This window comes from Saprolegnia parasitica, assembly GCF_000151545.1.
Source record: "Saprolegnia parasitica CBS 223.65 unplaced genomic scaffold supercont2.6, whole genome shotgun sequence".
NCBI lineage: Eukaryota > Oomycota > Saprolegniomycetes > Saprolegniales > Saprolegniaceae > Saprolegnia > Saprolegnia parasitica.
In genome coordinates, this window is record NW_012156400.1 from 91,797 (window position 1) to 113,735 (window position 21,939).

General features: G+C 60.9%; 7 protein-coding genes across 7 annotated transcripts; 4 read left to right on the plus strand and 3 right to left on the minus strand.

Moving 5' to 3' along the window:
- Nucleotides 1-20: 20 nt before the first annotated feature.
- Nucleotides 21-770, plus strand: SPRG_02354 (hypothetical protein). The gene has a single exon (XM_012340930.1). The coding sequence runs from the start codon at nt 57-59 to the stop codon at nt 699-701; it is 645 nt and encodes a 214-aa protein (XP_012196320.1). The 5' UTR covers nt 21-56; the 3' UTR covers nt 702-770.
- On the minus strand, nt 653-2,816 carry SPRG_02355 (hypothetical protein). The gene is made up of 6 exons (XM_012340931.1): nt 2,790-2,816; nt 2,520-2,735; nt 2,398-2,469; nt 2,218-2,352; nt 1,963-2,166; nt 653-1,919 (listed from the first exon to the last, which is right to left on the minus strand). Exons 2-6 carry the CDS (start codon nt 2,710-2,712, stop codon nt 745-747), a joined length of 1,779 nt encoding a protein of 592 aa, XP_012196321.1. The 5' UTR covers nt 2,713-2,735; nt 2,790-2,816; the 3' UTR covers nt 653-744.
- A 1,418-nt stretch (nt 2,817-4,234) lies between these two features.
- On the plus strand, nt 4,235-6,334 carry SPRG_02356 (ABC transporter E family member 2). Its single transcript, XM_012340932.1, has 3 exons — nt 4,235-4,429; nt 4,478-4,960; nt 5,009-6,334. The coding sequence occupies exons 1-3, from the start codon at nt 4,271-4,273 to the stop codon at nt 6,251-6,253; spliced, it is 1,887 nt and encodes a 628-aa protein (XP_012196322.1). The 5' UTR covers nt 4,235-4,270; the 3' UTR covers nt 6,254-6,334.
- Nucleotides 6,335-6,343: 9 nt separating this feature from the next.
- Nucleotides 6,344-11,539, minus strand: SPRG_02357 (hypothetical protein; the record flags this gene model as incomplete). Its single annotated transcript, XM_012340933.1, has 19 exons — nt 11,072-11,539; nt 10,479-11,021; nt 9,884-10,433; nt 9,663-9,838; nt 9,533-9,617; nt 9,396-9,488; nt 8,670-9,350; nt 8,543-8,623; nt 8,349-8,500; nt 8,171-8,303; nt 7,785-8,120; nt 7,707-7,742; nt 7,598-7,655; nt 7,234-7,553; nt 7,091-7,189; nt 6,897-7,041; nt 6,734-6,855; nt 6,565-6,687; nt 6,344-6,517 (listed from the first exon to the last, which is right to left on the minus strand). The coding sequence occupies exons 1-19, from the start codon at nt 11,494-11,496 to the stop codon at nt 6,344-6,346; spliced, it is 4,332 nt and encodes a 1,443-aa protein (XP_012196323.1). The 5' UTR covers nt 11,497-11,539.
- Nucleotides 11,540-12,819: 1,280 nt separating this feature from the next.
- On the plus strand, nt 12,820-13,419 carry SPRG_02358 (hypothetical protein). The gene has a single exon (XM_012340934.1). The coding sequence runs from the start codon at nt 12,838-12,840 to the stop codon at nt 13,300-13,302; it is 465 nt and encodes a 154-aa protein (XP_012196324.1). The 5' UTR covers nt 12,820-12,837; the 3' UTR covers nt 13,303-13,419.
- Nucleotides 13,378-18,702, minus strand: SPRG_02359 (serine/threonine protein kinase; the record flags this gene model as incomplete). Its single annotated transcript, XM_012340935.1, has 11 exons — nt 13,378-13,812; nt 13,862-14,089; nt 14,144-14,763; nt 14,814-15,072; nt 15,118-15,174; nt 15,220-16,275; nt 16,323-16,961; nt 17,008-17,286; nt 17,330-17,698; nt 17,755-18,013; nt 18,062-18,702. 11 exons carry the CDS (start codon nt 18,700-18,702, stop codon nt 13,426-13,428), a joined length of 4,794 nt encoding a protein of 1,597 aa, XP_012196325.1. The 3' UTR covers nt 13,378-13,425.
- A 417-nt stretch (nt 18,703-19,119) lies between these two features.
- Nucleotides 19,120-21,938, plus strand: SPRG_02360 (hypothetical protein). The gene is made up of 11 exons (XM_012340936.1): nt 19,120-19,435; nt 19,479-19,689; nt 19,740-20,061; nt 20,113-20,299; nt 20,344-20,412; nt 20,457-20,510; nt 20,556-20,615; nt 20,661-20,795; nt 20,844-21,092; nt 21,138-21,669; nt 21,714-21,938. Exons 1-11 carry the CDS (start codon nt 19,139-19,141, stop codon nt 21,899-21,901), a joined length of 2,304 nt encoding a protein of 767 aa, XP_012196326.1. The 5' UTR covers nt 19,120-19,138; the 3' UTR covers nt 21,902-21,938.
- The last annotated feature ends 1 nt before the right edge of the window (nt 21,939 follows it).

A 21,939-nucleotide genomic window follows, 5' to 3' on the forward strand; every position in this document is an offset into this window, starting at 1 on the left:
GTATGGCGGGTCAGTCGGAAAGATAGCAGCAGCAAGTGCAAGCCGCCTCGAGACGCATGGTGGCCGACGAGGCGCACACGGTCGTCGTCTTTGACTGGGACGACACGCTCTGCCCGAGCTCGTGGCTCCACGCGCACGAGCTCCTGCCCGCGTACCAAGGCCACGCCGTGGAGCTGCCGCCCGTGGTGCGCGACGTCTTGGCGATGCTGGCCGAGAAGGTCTGCGACCTGCTCGTCGCGGCCATGGCGCTCGGGCCTGTCTTCGTCGTAACTGCAGCCGAGGGCGGCTGGGTCGAGACGGCGTGCGCACTCTACATGCCGTCCGTCGGGTCGCTCCTCCAGCGGTCGCCCGACCTTCACATTGTCTCGGCGCGCACGTGGTTTGAAGGCACCTACGGCTCGGGCGGCGACGCGCGCCACTGGAAGCTCGAGGTGCTCGGCGTCATTGCCAGCAAGTGCTTCGTCTCGGGCAGCGGCAACCTTGTCTCGGTCGGCGACTCGCTCGCGGAGCGCGACGCGTGCCACGCCGTCGTGACCAACTGCCCCCACATCCTCGCCAAGACGCTCAAATTCATCGACGTCCCGGACGTCCTCGAGATCGCGTCCCAGGTCGAGCTGGCCTTCGGCTCGCTCCACCACATGTGCGTGCACAACGACCACCTCGACCTCCACATTACGCGGGACCAGCTCCTCCGGCCCTAAGCCCTTATTTTCTCCTATATATTAAGTACTCTCACCTAACTACTCACGCCTTGGACGTGTGCTTCTTGGGCTTCTTGGTCTTCTTGCCGTCGGTCCTTTGCTTCTTGCTCTTCTCGCTCGGCTTGGGCTTGAGGATCATGAAGCGCAGCTCGGCCTCGACCGACGTGCTGTGGTTGCGCAGAAAGTACGCATTGTTCGCGGGCACGTAAAACTCGTCGCCGGGCCCGAGCGTGAAGCGTGACGCGGTCGCGTCATCAAACGCAGGGCTCGACGGATGCCCAAAGGCCACCTCGAGCGCCATGGGCTGGCAGCCAATGACGACGAAGACCTGCGCGCAGCTGCCGACGCTTTCGCTGGCCTTGACGGCGCCGGGCGGGAGGAGCACGCGACCCGAGATCCACGTCGGCACCGAGGTCGAGCCCACCACGTTGAACGTCTGACACGCAAAGCCCGACGGCACCCCGTCTTCGGCCGGCAGCGGAAAGAGGTCCGCCGTGCCGTACCGGCCAATCATCTTGACCGTCTTGCTCGTGGCCGATGCTTCGTCCCAGAGCTCGCCCGCGTCGGCCGTCGAGTACTTGAACTGGGGCGGCAGCTGCGACGCCGGGAACGTCGCGTGCTTGGACTTCTTCTTGCGGTTGCCGGCCGCGTTCTTAATCGGCGAGTTGGTGCCCGCACGCTCAATGTGCGAAATCGTGGGCAAAATGAGCCCGAGCCCATTGTCGCGGCGCTCGTACACTGGCCGCTCGCACTTGTACCACGCGAGGGGCTGGATCCGCCGCCGCTTGGAGCGTCGCGGACCATTGTGGTCGCTCTCGCCGCCGTCGTCGTCATTGTCGGTAAAGTCCTGTCGGCGCGGCGGCGCGTCCATGTCCGAGTGGTCGGTTGCGTCGTTGAACGACATCTCGGCCAGCTTCTTCTTCTTGGGTCGGCCTCGGGCCTTGGGCTCCTTGAGCTCCTTAGTGGTCTGCTTGGGCGCCTTTGTAGCCCTCTTGGGCGCCTTGGTCGACGGCTTCTTCGAGGTCGTTTTGGGCTCAGCGGCGATGAGCGATGCGTCTTCAAACATGTCATTTTCATTGTCGCTCGTGTCCGCGACGGGCATGCGGGACTTCTTCGATGCCTTCTTCGTCGGCGGCGTCGTCGGGCGGCGCGCCACAGGACTCACAGGCGGACTCGAAAACTGCGGGCGGACCTCGGGAGGCGAGAAGAGGTCGTGGTCTACGAGCCATTGACGACGTGCATGTCAATAGTATGCGAGTACCTTCTGTCTGTTGGATCGGCGTCATGCTGCCGCCAAACGAGCCTCGATTGCCCTCCATAGCGTTGTGCTGGTTCTTCTCGCCAAAGGTATCGTCGTCGTCGTCGAGCGACGGCGCGTCAAACTCAAAATCGTCGTTCAACTCAAACGAGCGATGGCCCGCCGCATTGTCTTCCTCGTCGTCCACAGCCTTCGATTCCTCTTCCTCTAAGAGCGCACGCGCCAGTAAGAAGAGAGATAGATGCACACAGCAACAACCTTGGGATCGGACAACCGGCAGCGGTGCCGCCTTGGTCACTGGCGCGGGATGCGTGATCCGCAGAGAAAAGATGCTCGCGTCCGACACGTTGCTGTCGTTCATTGGCGGCTTGGCCGTCGGCGGCGCGGCTTTGGCTAGGTACAGATCTCTAGGAGAGATACGCAAGATGGAGGTGGTACCTGGGGATGGGCGACGCGGCGACTGCACGGGCGTGGTCATGTCCACGTCCGAGAGGTCCATGCTGGATGAGGCTATGATGAAAGCGCGTCAAGCAAAGAAGCATGCGCGCTACGCTGGCTACCGCGTCGGTTCTTGATCGTACTGGCCGGCGACGACATGTTGCCAAACGAAATGTCTACCTCGGACGGCGCTTCGTCTTTGCGCGAGTCGTGGGCAGCTGCGTCAGCCCGAGAAGATGCTTTGATCGGCGATGCTTCTGCCACCGGAGGCGCCACAGGACTGGGCTTTGTCTTCTTGAGGGTTGCAGGCGGCATTGTCGGAATGGCGCGCACAGGCTCTAGCACGCATCACCACCCATAAGTCAACGCAAGCAAATCATTGCGTGGCGTACGGGGCGGGCGTGGCGGCGGCGGGCGAGCAAATGGTGGTGTACGCGCCGTCGGCACGGGCGCGGCCGGTGCGACGACTTCTGTTGCATTGGAGCATGAGTTAATGACGCTTTGCAAACGAGGGCGTACCAGTCGTCTTAACAGGCGTGGGCTGACTGCTCGACGCGCGGCGTCGAAGGTGCGTATGGGCCTTCACAGGCGTCGGTGTCGTGGGTGCGCGGCGCAGCCGGATCACATCGGGCTCCTCCTCGTCGTCGTCGTCGTCGCGCGAGTCGTTGAACTCAAAGTTGTCTTGGCCAACATCGTTTGTCGACTCTAATGCATACATCGACGCTCATATCTCGATGGCGCGGCCAAGCATGCTGCAGTACCGTTGGTGTCCGAGTCTTCCGCCCAGAAGTCGTCAATGTCCTCAAAGCCATGCGAGTCTCGGCGCACGTCAGCGCGGACTACGACGCCCGAGCGTCTAGGGACCATCGCGTCAGCTTCCATGCCATCGTCCAGAGTCGCTGGCGAACCTGCCGATGGCTTGGGCCTGAAGGGCGCGGGCCGGCAAGGACATCAAGTTGCCTTGCGCTGAGAGCGTTGGGATTTGAACGCGTCCGCCGATTTTATCCGGATTCGCAGGGGCCCAACTGTTTTTCACTCGATTTGTACTTAGCGTTTGTATTAAATTTCAAAAACTTGCCCCATCCCGCCACCTCTGGTAGGGCCCTGTCATTGGATAAAAAACATTCGTCAGTCGATCCTGATAGGCCCAAAAATTAACGGTTAGTCGCTGGCTCCTGGCGGTTGACGCCATCCGATCGATGCCAGCGCATGAAAACGGCCAAGTTGCCGCGCGCTCTGATTGCCGCCTCTATAGCTACCGGGTCGTCGCCACGTCGGCGTCCATATCGGTCGTCTACTAGTCGGAGCCTATCGCCTGCAACAAGGTGGCAGTCATGGCGAATGGAGTCACACTATTCAATGGCTTGAAAGCCATTGGATAGTCCCGCCTTTCTTAAGCTGGCGATCGCGATTTACACCGGTCAGCGTGCTTAATGCGATATAGTAGCTGCTAGTAGAGCTTTGTAGCTCCAGCACTGGAGCTTGCGCGTAGCCCAGGTCGATGGCTGCTGTAGCTCCATCTTGCGCAGGACGCCGCTGGATGCGAGGCTGTGGCCTTTTTCAATCTAAATTTAGCTGGCATAACACGGGATTTAGTGTATGTGGGTGGCTACTCCGTTGCTGCGGCCGCCACGTGGGGCCGTCGCATCGCGGTCGCTCTTCTGCACCGTCCGCTTCAAGCGCTACCGAGCACGACGACGTCCGCGGCGTTCCTGCTGCCCGTCCTGTCGCGGGCTCCTAGAAACGCAAATAGTGTATGTATGTTTTGATAGAGGTTTGTATGCAGTCTGAGAGGGATTGACGTGTGGGTCAACCAATTTTGTTGGCTGGTGACAGAGGTGATTTTTTGGCCAAGCCACCAGGAGAGAAGACCATGTCGGACAAGCTGACGCGTATCGCCATCGTGAGCGCCGACAAGTGCAAGCCCAAGAAGTGTCGCCAGGAATGCAAGAAGTCCTGCCCCGTCGTGCGCATGGGCAAGATCTGCATTGAAGCGACGGGCAAGTCCAAGATCGCCTACATCTCCGAGTCGGTACGTCCTACTGGCATGGCCGGGCGTAGCCGCTCATGGCCGCGTTAGCTCTGCATTGGTTGCGGTATCTGCGTCAAGAAGTGCCCGTTCGAGGCCATCAACATCATCAACTTGCCCAAGGACCTTGAGAACAACACGACGCACCGGTATGGCGCCAACACGTTCAAGCTCCACCGCCTGCCCATGCCCCGCCCGGGCCAGGTGCTCGGTCTCGTCGGTACGAACGGTATCGGCAAGTCGACGGCGCTCAAGATCCTTGCCGGCAAGCTCAAGCCCAACCTTGGCCGCTACGACTCGCCGCCCGAGTGGCAGGAGATCCTCACGTACTTCCGTGGCTCGGAGCTCCAAAACTACTTCACGAAGATCCTCGAAGACAACTTGAAGGCGATCATCAAGCCGCAGTTCGTCGATCGCATCCCCAAGGCCGTCCAGGGCCAGGTCCGTCAGATCATCAGCGACCGCTGCCAAAAGGAAGGCAAGCTCGACTACTACATGAAGGAGCTCGACCTCACGCACATCAAGGACCGCGACGTATGACCCGACAGATGACCTCATTCTCGGTATCTCATGCTGTTGTAGCTTGCCGTGCTCTCGGGTGGTGAGCTCCAGCGTTTCGCCATTTGCTCGATCGCTGTCCAGAAGGCCGACATTTACATGTTTGACGAGCCGTCGTCGTACCTCGACGTGCGCCAGCGTCTTAAGGCCGCGCTTGTGATCCGCTCGATGGTCGAGGGCAGCCACCTCTCGTACTGCATCTGCGTCGAGCACGATCTCTGCGTCCTCGACTACCTCTCGGACTACATCTGCGTCCTGTACGGGTCGCCGTCGGCGTACGGCGTCGTGACGATGCCCTTCTCGGTGCGCGAAGGCATCAACATCTTCCTCGCCGGCTTCGTCCCGACTGAGAACCTCCGTTTCCGCCAAGAAGAACTCACGTTCAAGCTCGCGCAGACGGCCGACGAGCTCAAGGGCAACGACGACTCGAGCGCCAACACGTACACGTACCCCAACATGACCAAGTCCATGTCGTCGGGCAAGCCTGGCGCGCCGACGTTCAAGCTCCACGTCGAGACCGGTTGCTTCACCAACTCGGAGATCATCTGTATGCTTGGTGAGAACGGCACGGGCAAGACGACCTTTATCAAGATGCTTGCGGGCGGGCTCAAGTCGGACGAGATGATTGCGGCCGAGACGTCGGAAGACTACGCGGCCCAGTACGAGGCGTCGCTGCAGTACGACGCCAACGTGGTGAGCTACAAGCCGCAGACGATCGCGCCCAAGTTCCAGGGCTCGGTCCGCGCGCTTCTGCACAAGCGCATCCGCGACTCGTACACGCACCCGCAGTTCCTCACGGACGTCATGCGCCCGCTCAACATTGACGACATTATCGACCAAGCCGTGCCCAACCTCTCGGGCGGTGAACTGCAGCGCGTCGCGATCGTGCTCTGCCTCGGCAAGCCCGCCGACATTTACCTCATTGATGAGCCGTCGGCGTACCTCGACTCGGAGCAGCGTATCATCGCGTCCAAGGTCATCAAGCGCTTCATCCTGCACGCCAAGAAGACGGCGTTCGTCGTCGAGCACGATTTCATCATGGCCACGTACCTCGCGGACCGCGTGATCGTCTACAAGGGCCGGCCCGGCGTCGAGTGTACGGCGCGCACGCCGCAGAGCCTCCTCTCGGGCATGAACATGTTCTTGAAGCAGCTCGAAATCACGTTCCGTCGCGACCCGACCAACTTCCGCCCGCGTATCAACAAGCTCAACTCGGTCAAGGACACGGAGCAGAAGAGCACGGGCAACTACTTCTTCATGGACGACTAAGGTTAGAGTCGACTACGACGATGTATGATCATCTCCCTGCACATTTAACAGTCACAACAAAAGCACTAGCGTTTACACACACTCGGCGTGTTACTGGCGAATCATCGCGGTCGTTGGCCGCTGCAAGAGGTCGACGACCACACCTTCGGCTCCGGGATCCGGGGCGCGGTACATGGCTTTGGACTCGACGATGACTTGGCCTTCGTTGATGCAGAGCACATCTTGCTCCTCCGCGCCGCAGTAGAGCAGTTTGCGCTTCTCGGCCTATTTGCGTCGTTCTAACACATCCAACAGCCGCCGCGTCCCAATACCTCGACGAGGCCCGGATGGAGCGTGAACAGAATCGGCTGCCCAAACTCGATCGCTTGCTGGAGCTTGCCCGTGCGCGCGAGGCTTGGGGCCGGCGGGGCTTGGCGCAGCGATCCCATGTACAGCTACAAACGGTCAATCGGGACGACCTCGGCCGTACTCTACTACTACCTTGAGATCGTCCAAGTAGATTTCAATCTCGCGCGCGCCCCGCTCTGGCGTCTTGGCGTAGTTGAACACTTTGATCATACCGAGGCAGATGGGCGTCTCGTACACGGCGTAAATGATGTTGCCTAGTACGTCTCTCAACCCTAGCCCCCTGCGACGCGCCTACCCGCAAACTGACCGAGCGACGACGCGAGTGGCGCGAGCCATGCGTGGGACGCGTCCCACGTGTTGTTGTCGGCGTCGCAAAAGAGATTCTCGATGACGCGCGCGTCGTGGGGGCTGTCGGCGAGGCCGTTGGGGTCAGCGAGAAGCTGCAATTGTCATCATCAACACTGTTCTCTGTTGCATATGGGAGGCTACCACAGCAGGCGGCGGTAGTAGCTGCCCGCGGTCGTTGTAAATCTCGAGGCCGTTTAAACCGACGTAGTACGGGTCGCCCCACGTACTCCAGAGCACAAACTAGATGAAGCGCTGAGACCACCACGCAGCGAGAACGATCGCACCTTGAGGACAAACCCCGACGGGTGCAGCGGTGGCTCGTAGTCTTGTCGCACGAGATGCGTCTTGTAGCCTCCGATGGGAGCGCTGTTGGCGACGGCACTCCCATCGGCCAGTGGCACAAACTGGCGAAAGTCAAATAGCGCGTGGCCCGGCGCCTTGCGCAGCACCGTGGTCGTGACGAGCGTACTGTCGACGAAGATCTGAACGGCTTTGGCCCCGCGGCTCGTGTCTTCCTGGGACTTGTTGTAGTTCCACACCGCGAGGCCAACGCACACGACGTCTCTTCCCAGCGTGATGGTCACCTCGGGGGCCGATGCGCCACCTAATACAGTGTTTGTATCCGTCCATGCAGCATTTCGGACGCACCGAATGGCACGAGCCACATGTGGCAGTCGTCGCACGTGACATTCGTCTTGTCAATCAACTAGTACGTCCAGTGGAGTCCAATGGCCACAGTCGACGATAGATGACGTACTTTGTCCAGTGTACGGGGGTCGCCGTCGTACCCAAGCTATTCGCCGCCGTTAGCTCCAGAGACGAGACAACCACGCACCGTGTGCAAGTCGCGGGGTGTCGCGCCCACTTCGGGCAGCGCCAGTGGAAGCGATGTCACCGTGCCGTCTCTTGACACGTATAGCTCGAGCCCCGTGAGGCCGACGTAGTTGCGGTCCCCCCACGTCGTCTGCAGCACGAGCTTGATCGTCCGGCCTTTTCGCCCCCCGGCGCTGGCGACCTGGACGGGACTTGTGACCACGGCGGTCTTGGGGCGCACATCCGCTTCGGCCTCGGCGGTCGACGGTCGAGGAATCACCGGCTGCGGCTCCAGCGCTGCAGGTGTCGCGTCGACGGTGGGGTCGGGGTCGCTCTGCTCAATCGCGCGCAGCACCGCCTAAGACGATCGCTCAACGCTCCGTGGATGGAATCGATGATAGTCGCGACCTCGTCGGTCGTAAAGAGAACCACTTCGGCGCACTGGTCGATGGCACCGAGGATGCCAGGGGCCTTGCGCACTTCGCCGACAAAGATCTCGCGGCCATCAAGTAGAATGCGCGTGTCCCGGACGCCGCGAAAGCTACAAGGGTGATTCCACATCTTCTTGGAGGTCATAGGTTCGAACCTATGCGCGCGCGACTTGTTGTAGTTCCAAATCCGAAGCATCGAGAGCGTGGTTGGCGCCTCGAGCTGCAGCGTGACCGAGTGCACTTGATGTGGCGTGAACGGGGCCAGCCACATGTGCAGGTCGTCGCACGTGTAATTGACGCCATCGACCTACGACACGCGTTAAAGACAATCTTTCAAGTCGCAAGTTACCAAATTGGCGGCGACGCGCGGGTCCTGCTCGTTGGCGTACTCGGGCAGCCGTTGATACTCGAAGGCACCGCTGTCACTTGACTCTAAGTCGCAACATCATCGCTCATGTTGGCAACGAGCCGCGGACCTTGGCGAGGCGCAGAAGCACGCCAGTCTCAGTGAAGACATCGATGCCGTTGAGACCAACGTAGTACGGGTCGCCCCACGTCGTGAGCCACTCAAACACAAGCGTGCGGCCGCGCGGCAGCGTCGGAATCGCACTCGCCGGGCGGTCTTGGTGCAATGTTGCGTCGGTGACAGGCAGCCGAGGAGTCTCGCCGACAAACGACCGGGGCAGCTCGGTGGAGCTGAGGGGCGGCACGATGGCGGTGGTGTGTCGCGGCGTCGTGTCACCGACCTCGAGGGGTAAGCGGCTGCGGTTCGTCTTCTTGAAATGCTCGAGCGTGTCCCAAGAGCTTTGCAACGACGGCATGGCACGCACAGGGGCCGGCGCCTCGGCTTTCGGCTCCACCTCGAGTTTTGGCTCGGCCAGTCGTCGCCGACTCGTCGACTGACGCAGCACACTTGGCTCGGCTCCGACGCGCGAGAGGTCGAGGGACTTGATCTCGCGCTCTCTTCGGGCGGTTGGTGCAGCTATAGGCTCCACTTTGGTCGTCGACGCTGCGTTGAGCCAGATGGGGCCGCTTGAGGCGACGCTCTTGGCCGTCTCGTGACGTGGCGTCTCGGGAAGCGGCTTGGGGGCTGCGGTAGGTGGCGCCTTCTTGCGCATGTTGGAGACAACGTTGATCCAGGTACAGGCAGATTCATCCTACGCACGGCGTATACGACAATCCAGTATTACGTAGTTGTGTACCTCGGCACCAAAAGACTCTGGGAGGGACCCGGACCACTTGCACTGGTTGTCGACAAAGACCTCGACGTCTCGGACGCACGCGGCTTGGAGTTTCTAGCGCACAGACGTGACAATGAGCACAATTATGGCTCGTGTACGCTGTTGTAGTTCCAGATGCAGAGTTTGCTGGGGAGAACACCGACAGAAAAAGCGATCTGGAGCGGGTTGGCGTCGATCTGGCGACTACATTCTCCAGGTGGGAATCCGTGGACGTAGAATCCAACGCACCCGAGCCACATGTCATTTTCGTTGGTGGTGTATGCGACACCGTTGAAGAGCCGCGCCAGGTCGCGCACCATCCCGTTGGACTTGGGGATCGGACGCATGTCGGCTTGGCCACTGTAGAGCTTGAGCGACTCGAGCGGCACGTCGACCTCGTTACCCTCCATGTCGTACACGGAAACCTATGGATGGTCAACAATATACGACTACATTGAGAAATGATCTACCTGGGTGAGCCCGAGCACGCGCGTATTATTGCCCCAGGACGAGAGCAGCTTGAGCCGAACCTCGTGCATGACCGCAGCAGTCTCCTTGGGCAGCGCAGTCATCGAGGTGGCCACAAGTGCTGGTGCGGGCGGCAGCGGCGCACTCTCGACCGAGACACTCTCTCGAACTGGCTCGGCTGTCGAGCGCTGCGCAGTTGGTGGGGGGCCTTCACGCACCATTGGTTTGGTGGTCGGGCTCGCACACGGTGGCAGCGGAAGCCGCGTGGCTTCTTCAACTTGGCGCAGCTTCTCGAGTGTCTCGGTGCGTCGCTTTGCGAGGAGCTGCTGCAGCTCCTTCTCTTCGGCGTCAAGCTGCTGCAGCAAGTGCTGGCGCCGCGCCTCGGCTTGTGCGAGCAGCGTTTCCTTTTCGGCGCGCTCGTGCTGAAGCTTGGCTTCAATCTCCGCCTCCCACGCGCGCTGCTTCTGCGTGAGCTCCGAGATGGGAGCGGTGAGCTGCTGCCAAATGGTTGGGTCACCGATCGACTCTTCAAGCTCCGAGACGTCCGCGGCCCTACGCGCATCGTGCTACGTTGTTGGCGATGAAGAGAGGTCATACTGCTTCTCGCTGGTGGTAAACTTATTGAGTCGCGAGATGAGTGCCTTTTGCTTGTCCCGCGAGAGGCCGTGGATGAGCGAGAGCAGCTCCTTGGTCGTTTGGCTCATGGCGTCGACGGGCCCGACGTCGAACGGTGGCGTGGCGTCTTCGTGCGCACACGTTCGGACGACAGCCTGTATCGGTGCTGCTGCCACACCCTTGGCACTGGCGTCGTCGTCAAACTCCTCAAAGGACTCGTCCAAGTACGCTTCGTCGTCGCTCTTTTCGTCGGCAGAGGCGCTTGCAGGCTCGGGCTTGGCGTCGACAGGGATGGCCATAGCCAGTGTCGCGTTGCCGTCAGAGGTACTCGCGCATGGCTGTGTACCCGCACGTGGTAGATCTAGGCTGGCACTCGGTGGTTCTAGGCCAGCCCTAGGCGGTTCTAGGCTGGCACTTGGTGGTTCCAGGCTAGCACCAAGTGGCTGGTTGCTAGTGTCCTCGGTACAGTCGTTTGGATCGACAAAGACGATGCGCCCGTCACGCTGCTCGACCACACCTTGCGGTCTACCAAAGCGAGTAAATAAGAACTCATGCAGGTCGCAAGACGGACGTACTTGGCCCACTTTTGCTTGACGCGCGGTGCGACATCGGTAGCGCTATGCAGCGGCAGCGCCGACGTGGATTTGGTCTCGCGCTTGGGTTCGGCGCGTGGCCGCAGCTCGGCGGTCGACCCGTGGCTCTTGAGCTTGGCCGCGGATTTGGCGCGGGGCTTGGCCGACGCGGCGCGCGGCTTCCGCGACGCGTTTTCGCCGTTAAAGTTGGTGCTAAACCCGCTCTCCTTTTCCTCGAGGTCGCGGTCGTTCCGAGACTGCTCTTCGAGCTTCTTCTTGATGCGATTGCGCTCTTCGAGGACGCGGATGTACTGCAGCTGCTTCTCCGTGGCGACCGTGGCGACCGTGTCGGCGGCGACCGGTGGCGCAGCAAACGTCGGGACGGTCGCTTGCTTCGCCCACTTCTTCTCTCGCCGTGGGTCCGCCATCGACGACGAGCGGATCGCGGTCGTGGATCTGCACCGTTTCGCGACCGCCTCGAAATAGTGTACAATAGAACACTATACACACGTAATCGCGCGTGCCTACTGACGGATATACTGTGCAAGGCTGGCGAACGTCAAACACAGCTGCACGAAGCTCTAGCTCTCAGAGACCGCGGACAACACGTCGCCATAGTCTATCCAGGAAGCGGTGAAGGCTCCGCCTCCGAGGTACAGTGTGGCTCGCAAAGCTCGAGATTCCTCCGCCGTGGCTACTGTTCTCATGACGCAGTCAGCTGCCGCCCAGCTCGTGTAGAGGAAGCCGTTCGTTCGTTCGTTCGTTCGAGGATCGTCACATGCGAGTGGTATAAAGGCATGGAGCTGATGGGGAGGTTGAGAAGCAAGGGAATATTCCCTTGGGCAAAGTGACGGAGCTGATCGTGGCGCGTGACGGGGCGGGGTCGACGGTGCACCTCGCGCCGCATTGGTTGATGGCAGCGCGTGCCGGCGCTGGCTCTTGCGTACGCTCGCACGACGCTTCTTTGCCATCAAATGGGTCGCGTCCATGCACATGGCGTGAGTCGCGGGCTCCCCGGAGGCTTCCGCCGTCGCTGACGTCGACAGAGGTAGCCGCCGTTTGCCAGTTTCGGGTGCACATGGTACCCGAGAATGGCAACTTGGGTGGCATTCGCTCTTTCAGTACCTCAGGTGCACGACCGACGACATGCTACTCGTTGACGCATCTTGTCGCGATAAATCCAAGCACTCGGATGAGGCATTCGATCACCGTCTCGCATCGCGTGTGCTGCCAGCAGGACCAAGCATCCGTCAACAAACGTAAAAAGTCGAAGCTTCGAGAGGCGCTCGTACCAACTTGAACTTGCGCCGATTTAACCCACTTGTACTGAATAAGCGAATCCGTCGTTTTGCAGCATACAAATTGCAAGCTCGAGCGACAGTTGCATAGCCGTCGGGAAGGGTCAAATCATATGGCAGTACCCACGGAAGCTTGTCCACGGCGCTTCGATCTCGCTCGTGAAGCTTCCAGCGTTCGCTTCCTCCGTCTCCGTCGAGGGCTCCGGTACTAGCGCCCTTTTGCAACGCGAGAGTTGGTCGATCGATGAAAGATATTTCGACTTACGCGCAAGAGCTCGTATGGAGCTTTCGCTGCGTTTCGAGAATATGTGCGTTTAGATTTCCACCAATCACAACACGTCATTTTAAGTGATCTATTTATGTCGAGTGTATTTTAATGCAGCGAGTAGGTCATACAACTTGGCTTTTGTAGGAATGGCGTCAGTTGCTGCAATGAAAAGTGTAAAATAATTTGCGCCGAATACTTCGAGCATGGGATCTCCACTTTTCCTTTTTCAGATCGCAACCAACACCCCGATGGACCTCACGAACCTTGCCCGCCGCTTCAGCCGCAGCGACGAGACGCCGACGTCGCCGCCGCCCTTTGTCCGTCCGGCCAGCATCGACACGGCGCCCGTGCCCTTCGGCCACAACACGGGCGACCACGAGGAGCTGCGCCGCGCCCGCCGCACCCGCAGCAAGAGCGAGTGCCTCCTCCTCGCCAAGAACCACTCGAAGAGCGACCTCCCGACGCCGTGCCAGGACTACATTTCGCAGATCCAGCTGATCATGGCCAAGAACGAGACGTCGCGCAGCCGCAACAGCAGCACGGGCTCGGCGACGTCGCCGGTCGGCTCCAAGTCGACGCCACCGACGCCTGTGGGGCCGGACGCAGCATTCATGCACCTCCGACGCAGCAACTCTGCGCGGACAAACGCGATTCCTGCCACCGAGTAAGCGTCCCCCCTTGGCCTATCTAACCGTTATCTATCTTGCGCCCATTGAAGGCGCCTATCGTAAAAGCCGCTCGTCCTCGTAATAAATAATCTCTGTCGTATTAACGTCGTACTTCACTCAAGTCTACGGTGCGACGCGCCGATAGTAGTATTGGCGCTGTGCCGACCGCCACATAGGGCCCGCCGGGATTGCGGCCACGTGCCGGGTCGTCCGCGTTGTCTTGTCGACGGCGTGTGTGACACAGCGGCAGACGCTGCAGCCGTAGACGCTCCACTCGGGCAAGTCACCGAGGAGCTCGGACACTGCACGCGACTGGAGGTGGGCCAAGTCGAGCGGCTCGATCGTCGACGCGAGGAGCCACGCCACGGAGAAGGCGCCCCCGTAGGTCGCCGCCAGCGCGTTCTTCAGCTGTTGGTCGACATATGCACAGAGACCGCAGGGCTTCTGCTCATCGCAGCACACGACAGTTGAGATCGTCGTGAGCTCCAAACTGCACTGTCCGCAAAAGCACTACAGGCGACACTGAAATCGCCTCGGGAACGATGCGAGAAGAAGAAACCTGAAAGGCGACGGCAGCGTCGTGCCGGTTCGTCCGCTCCCGGCTCTCCTCCCAGAGAAAGAGGTGCGCGAGGGCCTTGGGCGATGGCATGTAGCCTGCGTACGGGTTGATTGCTCGCTGCGCCTCCTTGACAGCTTCGAAGCCCGAGAGGCCGAAAAATGTCATCTTGAACATGTAGATAATGACCAGGAGCGCGGGCAGCACGTCGGCGGGTACCAAGAGCACCGCCTATAACATGCAAGCGTTGGGACAGGGCCGTCGTCGTACTACGCTGGAACGTACTGTCTTGGTGCGGGCAACGTGCAGCTCCCAGAGCCGCCGGCAAATCTTGGGCGAGAGACCAAGCAGCTGGGCCACGTAGTGCTGGTCTGTCTCGCTCGCGCGCTCATCGAACGCCGCATCATTGTCGTCGTCGATCACGGTCGTATCCGGGCGCCTTGGTGGCGCCACGAGGGGCACATAGCTGCTCGCGTCGGTCGCAAAGCGTACGACGACATCAGACGCGAGGAGCGCGTCGGCGGTCGTCGCAATGAAGAGGCGATCGTGGAGCTGGAACCGCGTGGGCTTTTTCGAGGCGACGCAGCCGTAGTCGATGCGAATGCGGTGGCCCATGGCCTCGAGCGTCGACGCCAACAGCAGCGGCGCGGGCGCACTCTTCTTGCTCAGAAGCGACGCCGTGTCAGCTTGGAGGGTGCTCACGAGGCGTTGGATCGCGCTCAGTGTCGGCCGCGCGGCCGCCGAGCGCACGAGGATGAAGCGGAGAAGCTGGCAGACCACCTGCGTGTGCGCCTCGACGTTGCCGTGGAGGTTGCTCAGGCTCGATCGGAGCGTCGCTTCGTGCGCCGGCGTCACGATCGAAGTGGACGCGTGCTTGAGGTGCGCGTAAAACTCGGACCAGTCGTCTAGACATAAGGTCCTCCATGGCAGTCATCGAGGTGGAAAGAATCGGTACCAAAGCAAAACATAAGCTGGCCCGTAATGAGCTCGTAGAGAAGACAGCCGAGCGCCCAAATGTCGGCGGCGGTGCTCATCTTGGTCGTCGACTCGAGCATCTCGGGGCTCTTGATGGCCTCGGTGCCCCGCGCATGGAGGCAATCAAACTCGGGGTTGCGCGGCGTCGCGTTGACGAACGACTCGCCAAAGTCGCCCATGCAGAGGTCGTACGTTGCATTCCCGGGCCAGTACGCCTCACGAAGCAGCACATTCTCACACTATCCTTGCATGAGAGCCGTCGAAAAGAGACAGATTGGCGTCACCTTGATGTCGAAATGCGTCACGTGGGTCGCGTGGATGGCGGCGACGGCGCTGCAGACCTATATACGATTGCAGTCAACAGGCGAGAAGCAGGAGGGTGGCACCTCGCCAAAGATGGTCATGAGCACGTTGAACGGGTCCGGAAACGCGTAGACGTGGCTCGCCCACCACTCTTTGAGGTTGTTTGGCGCGTACTCCATCGCGATGTAGTACCCGTCCTCCGAGACGCCGTAGTCGAAAATCTGGATGGCCGCGGGACAGCCGCGGAGATGCTGGAGCACGAGCACCTCGTTGTAGAGTGCGCTCAAGACGGAGCGCTCGTGGGCGTACGTCTGCGGTGCGAGGAGCTTGATCGCGAGGCTCTGGGCGTCGCGCAGCGGGATCTCGGCCGTGCACTTGTAGATGGTTCCAAAGGCACCTTGGGCTTTGGACTCGAACTCTTTAAAGTAGAGCGACGACTTGGAGAACGCGGTCGACGAGAGACGAAGGAGACGCTCTTGCGCGCGAAGTCGATGGCTTCGAGGTACCGTCCACGGCGGGTACGTGCAGAGCCACTCGTCCAGGATGTCGGCCTCGGCCGCGAGGAGTCGCGAGAGGTGGAACAACACATCAAGGCCCAGCACGTCGGTATTCTGCGGCTGCGCAAAGCGCCCACCGACACACGGGTGCAAGTGGACGTCGTTGGCGTCCACAGCGTATGATAGCAGCGCCGCGACAAAGTCGATAAAGAGGCGGCCGTCGCCTGCAAGGAGCGCCAGCGCACGCACTTGGTTGTCGACCGCCGCTCCGTGTTGCTCGTCATGGGAATTGCTGCTGTCGTGGACAGGCTTGGAGGGCTTGAGCGCAAGGGAAAGGTTGAGCAGTGGGACGGCGGCTGTCGTCGACGGTCCCAGCAGCAATTTGGGCACAGCGGGATTGCTGGGTTGGGAGGCGCCGTGCTCCAGTAGCGGCGAAACAGACGTGGGGGCGACCGGAGTCTGTGCGGCAAAGGGAAAGAGTGCGTGGGCGACGAAGGGCAGAAGTGGGGACGACGCTGGCGCAAGGATGCTGACGCAGCGCCAGAGACCAATGCTCCGGGCGTCGCACACGCCGTGGTAAAACGCTTCGAGAAAGTGACTCCAGAGCCCATCAAACATGCCGCGTCGGTTCAGAATGCGCATCTAGTCGGCGTATCACTCCCACAGGATAACGACAAGCCGTTGCGTACCTCGCGGAGCGCCGCCACCTCTACAATGTGTAGCATTGCCACGTAGGCGTCCGTGGCCGACACCGTCATCGACCGCGTGAACGGGAACGGCGTCGCCAGCACGCACGCGACGATGGCGTCGAGACCAGCAGGCACCTCGTCGTCCATATCCATACAGCGCGCAACCCAGCGGAGGAGCGTCGCGCGCTGGGCGTGGCGAGCGTCCGACGACCGCGGGTTGACGTCGGTGCCAAAGACAGCTGCTGCGTGGCGCTGGGCGAGGGCCAATGGTGGGCCGTGCGACCACGCCCAGGACGCAAACGCCTTTTGGCTCTCGACGTCGAGCCGTGCAAAGAGGGTGTCGCAGACCTCAAAGAACGGCGTCGCGTTCGCTGGCGCGAGCTCTGCGCTCATGGACGTGAAGCGGGACAAGACGTACTCGAGGCCTCTGTCTTGGGGCCAGCGAACTGTCTTAAACGACGCGAGGAGCTGCGGGAGAAGGCGGAGGAGATGCTCGTGTGACGTCGACTGCGTCGCGAGGACCGCTACGACGTAGTCGCCAACGCACGGCTCGGTCATGTTTTGCGTCAACGTAAAGAGCTCAAGCCACGTGGAGAGGAGGGACGAGCACGCGTGGGCGTGGGACGTCCAATAGAGCATCTAGCATGGACACATCTAGTCCATTATCGAAACCGTGGGATTGTACCTCGTGGACCTCAAGCTCTAGCGTGCGCGGCCAATTGGGCTCGCAGAGCACGGTGCCGAGAAGCATGAGCGGCTCTAGCGCGCGACGCACAAAGCTAAGGATCGTCACGAGCATCGGAGTCGTCGTGTCGGCGGCGCAGGCATCACAGACAGGCTTGGGTGGGGTGACGGTCGGGGCGATCGATGCCCGAGGCGCCGTCGGGCGTGGTGGGGTGCGTGGCAGCTTGGAGTACTCGTCATGGACGAAAGCAATGTTCTTGTGGCTAAAGCGCTGGGCCGCCTACAGACGCGTTGGCGTCTCGTACAAAACAAGCAGCGAAAACCTGCTCGGCGAGGGCGACCCAGCTCGGTGTTGCTTCGGCGGCCGCTACAAGCCCCTGGTCAGGAGCTGCGCACGAAGCGGCTACGAGGTTCTCGCAGCGCTTGGGACCTCGAGCGCCAATGAGCGTTTTGTACTGCTTGAGTACGAGTGCGACGCCGTGGTTGTGGAAGAAGATGCGGGGCACGTCCTGGAGCTCAAAAAGTGCGTTCAAAATCGAAAACAGAAACGCCACGTCACTCCTCGCCTCGTCGAGTCGGAGCAGCACGAGCTGCAGCAGCTGCTCGAGGCCGATCGAATGCGCCTCGTAGAGCTCAGCAAGGCGCACGATAAAGGCTTTGGCGCCGGCACCCGTCACTGACGCACATGCCCGCTTCCCGCCTGTACGATGCGGCTGCAGCGAAAGGAGTGCTGCCGCCGCGTCCAAACGTTTTTTAAGAGGTTTTCTTGGGCCTCAAGGCCCAGTAAGTCGAGCCATGCACTCAGGTCGGCCTGCAACGGACCGTCGCCGTCGCGAATGCGCTCGGTATGCACTTGGATTGAGACGAGGAGGTCGAGCTCGGCCGCGTCGGCGGGTGGCGGCTCGGGGGCGTGGGCGCTCGTGTACATGAGGGTCTCGATCGACGCGCGGCGCATTTTGGGCACAAAGTTGGCCGGCATGCACACAACGTCTTTGATATCGCTGAACCTACACAGAGAGTTCTCACACCACGATTCCATTGCGGGAGCTTGGTACGTGATGTTCCACGGGAATGGAATCGACCAGCTCTTGGAGGTGAACCACAGCGCGCCGTTCGTAGACGGAAGGCGCACGTCGATGCGGCGGCCCTCAAAATTGAAGCGCAGCGGGTACGACGCGCCGCCAACGAGCAGCACAATGCCCAGTCCCCGCGCCTTGGTGGGCACGATGATCGTGGGCTTGGCGGCGTCGGGCGCGACGAGCGATGCGTCCTGGCAGATCTCGCTCACCTTGATGCTGACCTGCGGCATGAATTGGCGCCAGTAGAAGGCGACGTTGGCAAAGGCGTCAGCTGACAAGCGCACTTCGTGCTCCTCGGCCGACCCGACGCGCCACTCGATAAAGGACGTCGTCCGCTGAAACCAATTCGACGGCCCGAGCGGAAGCCGTGCAATCTGCTGGTGCGCGCGATAGCGCACCATTACGGAAAGAGACGTGATGGCGGCCCGTGCGGGCTTCCAGAACCGGATCGGCGACTCGAAGATGAGGAGGTAGCTGCCCATGGGCTGGCCCTCAAGGTACCGACGGGCGGAAGCCACGTCTGGCGCGATCACAGCCACGAAGGCCCTCTCGTCAGGCCCATCCAGCGGCGCGATGCGGACGCGACCCGGGCGCACCATGGACGAGGTCGTCGTCATTGGCGGCGCTGCCATCGTTGCCGGTCGAAAAAGGCCAAGAGTAACCGATATCGACCAGAGTAACACCTCACTCATACTCAGTTGCCGCACCAATTACAGTGGCTTCAAAACAGAGTTTCGGCAAAGCGAGAAGAGTTCATCCTTGATTCACGCTAAAGGAGGTAGCGAGAGAGCGCGTCCGAGAGGATTTGCCGCGTCGCCGTGGTAGTCTCTACGGCAACATCATGAGCCCACTGCTCATTAGCGGACCTAGAGGGGACTCCGCAAGGTTGCATGCAAAGTCTCGTTTCTGAAATTGGTGAGTCTTCTTGAAACTCAAAAAGTTCAGGGCGACGACAAGACACTTGGACTTGATGCATCGGGTCGTGTTCAACCTCTTTTAACGGTATACCTCACGCCACTTTAACGCAAGATCGGAGCGGGTGCGAAAGGGCAGATGAGCATCCCGTGGCCCGTGAACCGGCTGAGCTACGAAGCCATCTCGGACGACGACCATGCCTTCGTCGAGCGCACCTTCGCCGGCCGCTGCGACGTGCCGCTGGTCGCCAAATGGGTCCAGCAGTTCAAGCCGAAAGCGTCGTTCCAGAAGCGCCTGCTCGTCGTCTCCAAGTACCGCGTCTTGACGCTCAAACCTCAGAACATCGGCGCCAAGCTCAAGGTCGCCAAGGACTGGGCGCTCCTCGACCTGCTCAAGCTGCAGATTGACGCCTCAGAGAGCGCGCACACCCTCAAGGTAGTACGCGAGCGACATGAGTGTGCTCACGTCCTATCGACAGCTCATCTTCAAGGCCGGGCGCATCCTGCAGCTGGACCCGGGCGTGCACTGCGAAGATGTGGCGCGGACGCTTCAGCGCTGCCTGCATACAATGGCGCTCGCGTACCCGCCAACGTCCAAGCCCAAGGTGGTGCTGCCGCTTGGTCTCGCCTGGGACGAGTTTACCCACGACGCGCCAAAGCTCACGGACGCATACATATCCTTTTCATCTCGTTTGATCGATTCTTGACTCATGGAACGCTCCTTGACGGAGTACACCGAGCGTATTGCGACTGGTACAAGGCGCCCTTCCGCGACTGGGTCGCCGCCAAGCTGGAAGAAAGCAATGTTGCGACGCCACCCGTGCTCGACTACGAAGCGTGCCTCTTGGCTGGCGGCGGTGAGATGGAGACAGCCGAGAAAGCACTTGATGCGATGGCTGTTGTGAGCACGTGCCGCTTCGCCCCGTCGTTTCAGGGGCAAGTAGCTCCACTGTACGCTTCGAGGCTCATGCTCGGTAGCCTCCTCGTGCACGACGTGGCCCTTGACGACGACGGCGTGTCACGCGCCTTTGAAACCATTGGCTACAACCCCAACCTCCGCGAGTACGCTCGACGCCATCATGTCTTTGCAGTGGTGACGTCGTCGCCTCGTAGACTGCGGCTGACCAAAGTCCGTCTCTCGCGATCGGCGCTGAGTGCGCTCGAGGAGGTAGTGCAGTGCAAGCTCAAGGACCCGAGCTCGTGGCGACTCGAGACGATCGATCTCTCCGAGAACAAACTGGCGCGGGAAATGGTCGTCGCGCTCGCGTCGTGCCTCAAGCAGTTTCCGTCGGGGTTGCACGTACGTGGGAATCGGTATTTCTTCGTAAGATTTACAAAGCGTAGAGCTTGTTTTTGGCCAAGTGCGGCATGACCCACGTGCTGCCGCTCGTGACGACTCTCAACCTCCCGAGCGTCCGACGACCCGCTCACGCCTTGATGTCTCATGTCTCGGATAGTGGACGGCGACGCTGCGAGTGCTCGATCTCTCGTTCAACCCGCTCGACCTGCAGGTAGGTATGCTGTCAATGCGAGGTGCTAGTATTGCTCGTACGTAGAGCTCGACAGCGCTCACCGAGTGGCTCGGCAGAGCTTCCTCCCTCACGCGGCTGGCAGTAGTAGGTCCCGTTGTGGTGTTGTGATTTTGAAGTGGCTTGGGACAGGCCGGCACGGGCATCGATACGGCAAAGCTGCTGCGATCGATCCAACTCAACACGGTGCTGCACACGTCGTCGCTCGTTGCGCTCGACCTCTCGCACTTGACTCTCAAAGATGAAGCTGTCGCCGACCTGGGCGCGGTGCGTGACGTCTCCTTCATCCAACCGACGTTGCATCTCGTGTGCTAGATCCTCGGCGCAACGCAGAGCCTCGCGAGCCTTGTGCTCCGGAACTTGAGCGTGCCCAAGCGTGGGTTGGAGACCATCTTGACGCCGTGGTTCGCCAACCCGAGGTTCACGTCGCAACAAATGAGTCTCGACATGAGCGAAAACGACTTCAGTGCCAAGGGCAAGGTGCTCGCCGACCTACTGGCGACGTCGCCACTCGTCTTGCGCGAGAGTCTCCGGTTGAACCAGTGCGGGCTCCGAGACGAGGCGGTACGATTTGCCGCAGCCCTCTCCATGACTGACTCGACGATGTAGCTCGCCATGGTCGTTGCCGCCTTGAGCTCGTGCCGCCATCTCCGCGCGCTGCACCTTGAAAACAATGGCGGGACGCCGCTGGCGTCCATGCTTGGCGCGTTCTTCTCGGGTCCGCTCGAGATGCGCCCAGGCGACGCCTTTGCGACGCTCCTCACGTCGTCGCGCGAGCTGCAAGAACTCTACATGAGCAGCAACATCCCCTCTCTGCGCTACCCCCTCTCGGTGCTGCGCCCGATTGTGCACTCGATTGGATCGTCGGCGTCGAGCCTCGAGGTGCTCGACCTCTCTGGCAACCGCGGTGGCGACGAAGTCGCTTTGTGCCTCGCGTCTGCGCTGCCCAAAACCACCAAGCTCCGCGCGCTCTTCTGGGACGGCAACTACACGAGCGTGCTTGGGTTCGAGCGCTTCCACGAAGGACTCATGCGCAATGCGTCCGTGACGGTGATGCCCGTTCCGATCCAGGACACGCGCCGCCTCCTCGACCTCAAGGAGCCGCGCCGCGAAGCTTTGTTTGCCGTCCTCGGCGCGCTCTGTACGCTGCGATAAGCGGCGTATGGCTCATGTGGTCGTGTGTAGACGGGTGCATCCAGCGCAACATGGCGGCCTCGACCACGCGCGTCATGGCCTCGGTCATCGTGCGCGAGGATCTCTTGCGTGCGAGCTATGAAGAGGGCGCTCTGTGGCGCAGCACCTTGTTGCGGAACTCGCCGATCGACGTGCGCCAGAGCTGGTCGAGCGCGCTGCAGTCGATACCAATGGTGTAGTGGTGAAAACTACTAAAAACTGCGTATTACAAGTGGAG

Coding starts and splice junctions, on each gene's coding strand:
- SPRG_02354 (XM_012340930.1), top strand. CDS start 57: ATGGTGGCCGACGAGGCGCACACGGTCGTCGTCTTTGACTGGGACGAC.
- SPRG_02355 (XM_012340931.1), bottom strand. CDS start 2,712: ATGCCGCCTGCAACCCTCAAGAAGACAAAGCCCAGTCCTGTGGCGCCT. Junction 2,470..2,519: donor TACGATCAAGAACCGACGCG/GTAGCCAGCGTA, acceptor CTTTCATCATAG/CCTCATCCAGCATGGACCTC. Junction 1,920..1,962: donor GCCGATCCAACAGACAGAAG/GTACTCGCATAC, acceptor AATGGCTCGTAG/ACCACGACCTCTTCTCGCCT.
- SPRG_02356 (XM_012340932.1), top strand. CDS start 4,271: ATGTCGGACAAGCTGACGCGTATCGCCATCGTGAGCGCCGACAAGTGC. Junction 4,430..4,477: donor TCGCCTACATCTCCGAGTCG/GTACGTCCTACT, acceptor TGGCCGCGTTAG/CTCTGCATTGGTTGCGGTAT. Junction 4,961..5,008: donor CGCACATCAAGGACCGCGAC/GTATGACCCGAC, acceptor ATGCTGTTGTAG/CTTGCCGTGCTCTCGGGTGG.
- SPRG_02358 (XM_012340934.1), top strand. CDS start 12,838: ATGGGATCTCCACTTTTCCTTTTTCAGATCGCAACCAACACCCCGATG.
- SPRG_02360 (XM_012340936.1), top strand. CDS start 19,139: ATGAGCATCCCGTGGCCCGTGAACCGGCTGAGCTACGAAGCCATCTCG. Junction 20,511..20,555: donor TCAACCCGCTCGACCTGCAG/GTAGGTATGCTG, acceptor GCTCGTACGTAG/AGCTCGACAGCGCTCACCGA. Junction 21,093..21,137: donor GCGGGCTCCGAGACGAGGCG/GTACGATTTGCC, acceptor TCGACGATGTAG/CTCGCCATGGTCGTTGCCGC.